Source organism: Protobothrops mucrosquamatus, unplaced genomic scaffold (genome assembly GCF_001527695.2).
Source record: "Protobothrops mucrosquamatus isolate PMUCROS unplaced genomic scaffold, P.Mucros_1.0 scaffold570, whole genome shotgun sequence".
NCBI lineage: Eukaryota > Metazoa > Chordata > Lepidosauria > Squamata > Viperidae > Protobothrops > Protobothrops mucrosquamatus.
Window position 1 is genome coordinate 166,205 of NW_015386872.1, and position 3,152 is coordinate 169,356.

Sequence of the window (3,152 nt, forward strand, 5' to 3'; positions counted from 1 at the left end):
TCACCCGCTGCGGGCCGGCCCCGGAGGCTCCGGCGTCGGTCGGGCGCGCGTCGGCCCCAGCGCAGGCAGGCCGGAAGCAACGTCAGCGCAAGCGGCGGAAGTGGCGTCACGGGGAGCGGAGGGAGGGCAGCGCGGCGAGCCCGCATGGAGGATCCGGCGCCGGAGACGCAGCAGCTGCGCAGCGTAAGCGCTCCCCCCCCCTCCCTCCCTCCCCCCCTCCCCCCCTCCCTTCCCCCGGGCGGGGCGGGGCGGGGGTGCTGAGGCGTCGCTCTCGTTGCAGCTGCGGGACTTCCTGCTGGTCTACAACCGGATGACGGAGCTCTGCTTCCAGCGCTGCGTGGCCGACCTCAACTACCGCGCGCTGACCCGGGACGAGGTGGGGCCGGGCGGGGGGAGGGGGGCGGCGGGGGCCGCGGAGGGGGGGTCCGGGAGCGAGCGAGCCCCTCCCGTCCCGTCCCGCCCAATGTCTCCCCTGCAGGAGGCCTGCCTGGACGGCTGCGCCGGGAAGCTGGTGCGCTCCAACCACCGCCTGATGGCCGCCTACGTGCAGCTGATGCCCTCCCTGGTCCAGCGCAGGATCGCCGACTACGAGGCCGCCGGGCGCGACCCCGCCGCCCTCCCGGGGCCCTCCGACGCCTCCTGACCCGCCTCGCCCGCGCCGTGCCCGCTGGGACGGAGCCCCGAAGGGCGCCCTTGCGGGGCCGCTGAACGCCGGGAAGCCCCGCGGGCGCGGGTCTCCTCCGATGGACTCTCTGCTGACTCCCCCGAGCCCCCCCAGAGCCTTCCCGGCCCTGGGGAGCCATGGCCTCTCCCGAGGAGGAGGAGGAGGAAGCAGCGGCTGCAACGACTGGAGCAGGGGGACGCATTTGGGTGGGTGATGAGAGGAGCCCAGACAGGCTCCTTCCCTTAGAAGAACGCAGGAGAGGTGAGCTGCTTCAGAAGTGCCTTGGAGTCCTCCTGGGTCACAAGCAGAATGAGGCCCTCCTCCTCACCCGGCACCCAGAGTGGGTCAGGAGGAGCTTTCAATGACAGAGACTTCTCCTGGCCAAGACCCTTGAAGGCCACTGGAACCCAACCCTCAAAGCTCTTTGCCTCTGCTGACCCCCCACTTCCTCTTGCCAGGGGCCTATTCACCCTTTCCCAAGCCGAGGTGGAGGCTAGAGCCTAAAACAGTCCTACCCAAAGGATCCTGGTCAAGGCCCTGGCCCGGCCCTGGAGTGTCTGCTTGAAGGAGGCCTCCGACAACCTAGACTGGGCAGCGATGGGATTGGATGGCCTAAAGGGCCCCTTGGGTGGTCTTGGTCCTTCAAAATGGCCTCAGAAAGCCCCTAATTCAAGGTGTGCTTAGCTCCCTGTTACCTGAGCCTGTGTGGTTGCTCCATTGCGCAGAGGAGCATTAAGCTTAACTGGTTACGCTTAAGTGAGTTTTAAGCACACCTGGCCTGGGCTGGATTCAGCCACAGCATTTGGTTTTCCCGAGGCACGCTTGCTTCAAAGGCGACAGGGAGGGTCTGCGGATTGGTGGCCTCGGGGAGGAAATGGCCAGACAAGCTCCCAGAATGTGATGGCCAGAGGGCAGTTGTTGCACTGCTGAGGAATTGGCTGGACAGAAGATGCCCGAGGGATTATTACTTTGAGGCTGGTGGCAGCGGGACCAATACCCTTCTCCCTCGCTTGCCATGTGGGGTGAAAGGTAGGAATATCAAGTCACTGAAAGGCCCCATTGCAGAGCCTTCTTGCCGGGAGAGCTCCACGGTGGTCCCTGGGATCCAGGGAGGCGAGAGGCTCTCTTCCCCTAGATCTGTTCAAGCAAAGCAGGTAGTCTGAACAGATCTAGGGAGGAATGCCCCTTAATTTAACCGTGTTCAACCTCTGGGAACCCTCTGTTTGGACAATGTGTTGAGCTGCACCTCTGTTCAAAGGAAGGGTAACTTCCTGGCTTCTGGTAACCGCATAGTTTTGGGGGCAACGGTGGAAGAGTGGCTTGCCACTGCTTTTTTCTAGTCTGGCCTAATGGTGAGGCCTGGGTTAACAAGACGCAACTGGTTGGATTGAGTTTTATTACATTTTAAATTGAGTAATTACCTCATTTTCTGGATACATAATATAAGTGGAGTTCCACAACAATTATGTAGTCTTGTTTTTTGGATTGTATTAAATGATGAAAGAAATGGATAAAACTTTCTGAGTCTAATAATCAATCTGGTTTGGCAAGAATTTCATATTTTGTGTATAGGAGCATTGACCAATTGTGGGATTTATCCCTTGAGATCATCACCTGCAAGACAGAAATTTTATGCCACTTTTGTGAAAACATAAAAGTGAACATGGATGAATATGGAGATGAAGGCGGGTTGCTAAATGCAGTAAGAACCCCTGGGATGATTGCCCAGGTGAGGCAAAGGGGGTGTGTGTGTGGGGGGGGGTGAAGTCCACTCTGTTTTGATCTATGTAGGGAAACTTGGAATGTTTGTAAAGTTAGGAATCTTGTTAGAGACGTAAATACACATTTTTCTGGACAGGGGATGTTTGACAGGGAAAGTGGAATTAATTTATCAGATTTATACACCACTCTCATCTCACCAGAGTGATTCTGGGCGGGTTACAATAGCCGAATAGATATTATAAAAAAAAGTAAATAGTTGAAAGGAAAGTTAAAAACAAAACCAGAAAACTAAAAAGGTTAAATAAAAAGGCCGAGGGGTTCCGGTTGCGCGCCATCCGCGGGCCGGGGCTCGAGGCCCAGCAGGCTGGCGGAGAATGGACGCAGCCGCGACGCCCGGTCCTGCCCGCAGGGGGCGCGCTGGGGCGGGCCGTTGGGGGCTCCATAGCGACGCCGCGCGCGGCCTTAGCAACGCGGGCCCAGCCGCCATGGAGCCGCCGGGCGCCCAGATGCCCGTCCCGGGGCTGCCCGAGACGCCGCCCGCCGACTCCCCCGGGGCTCTCCCGGACCCGGCCTGGGCGCGCTCCACCCGGCGGCGCCTGGCCACGCAGCTGCGGGAGGCGGGCCGCGCGGAGCCGCGGGAGGTGGAGGCGCTGCTGGCCGAGCTGCTGGCCGTGTGCCGGGCGGTGCTGCGGGGCGGCGGGCGGCGCGCCTGGCTGCGGCTGCTGGAGGCGCTCCGGCTCTGCGCGCCCTTCCGCGGGCTGCTCTC

The 3,152-nt window shown here is 60.8% G+C and overlaps 2 protein-coding genes across 2 annotated transcripts in view; both read left to right on the top strand.

Moving 5' to 3' along the window:
- Positions 1-144: 144 nt before the first annotated feature.
- On the top strand, positions 145-643 carry TIMM10B (translocase of inner mitochondrial membrane 10B). Its single transcript, XM_015817296.1, has 3 exons — positions 145-183; positions 281-376; positions 479-643. Exons 1-3 carry the CDS (start codon positions 145-147, stop codon positions 641-643), a joined length of 300 nt encoding a protein of 99 aa, XP_015672782.1.
- A 2,228-nt stretch (positions 644-2,871) lies between these two features.
- DNHD1 (dynein heavy chain domain 1) overlaps positions 2,872-3,152 on the top strand; it is a 39,675-nt gene continuing 39,394 nt past the window's right edge. Inside the window, 1 exon segment of the mRNA XM_029284402.1 lies at positions 2,872-3,146. Coding sequence (XP_029140235.1) covers positions 2,872-3,146 — 275 coding nt within the window.

Excerpts from the sequence above, each read along its gene's own strand:
- TIMM10B (XM_015817296.1), top strand. The coding sequence starts at position 145 with ATGGAGGATCCGGCGCCGGAGACGCAGCAGCTGCGCAGC. Across the intron at positions 184-280 it reads AGACGCAGCAGCTGCGCAGC|CTGCGGGACTTCCTGCTGGT; the intron begins GTAAGCGCTCCC and ends CTCTCGTTGCAG. Across the intron at positions 377-478 it reads GCGCGCTGACCCGGGACGAG|GAGGCCTGCCTGGACGGCTG; the intron begins GTGGGGCCGGGC and ends TCTCCCCTGCAG.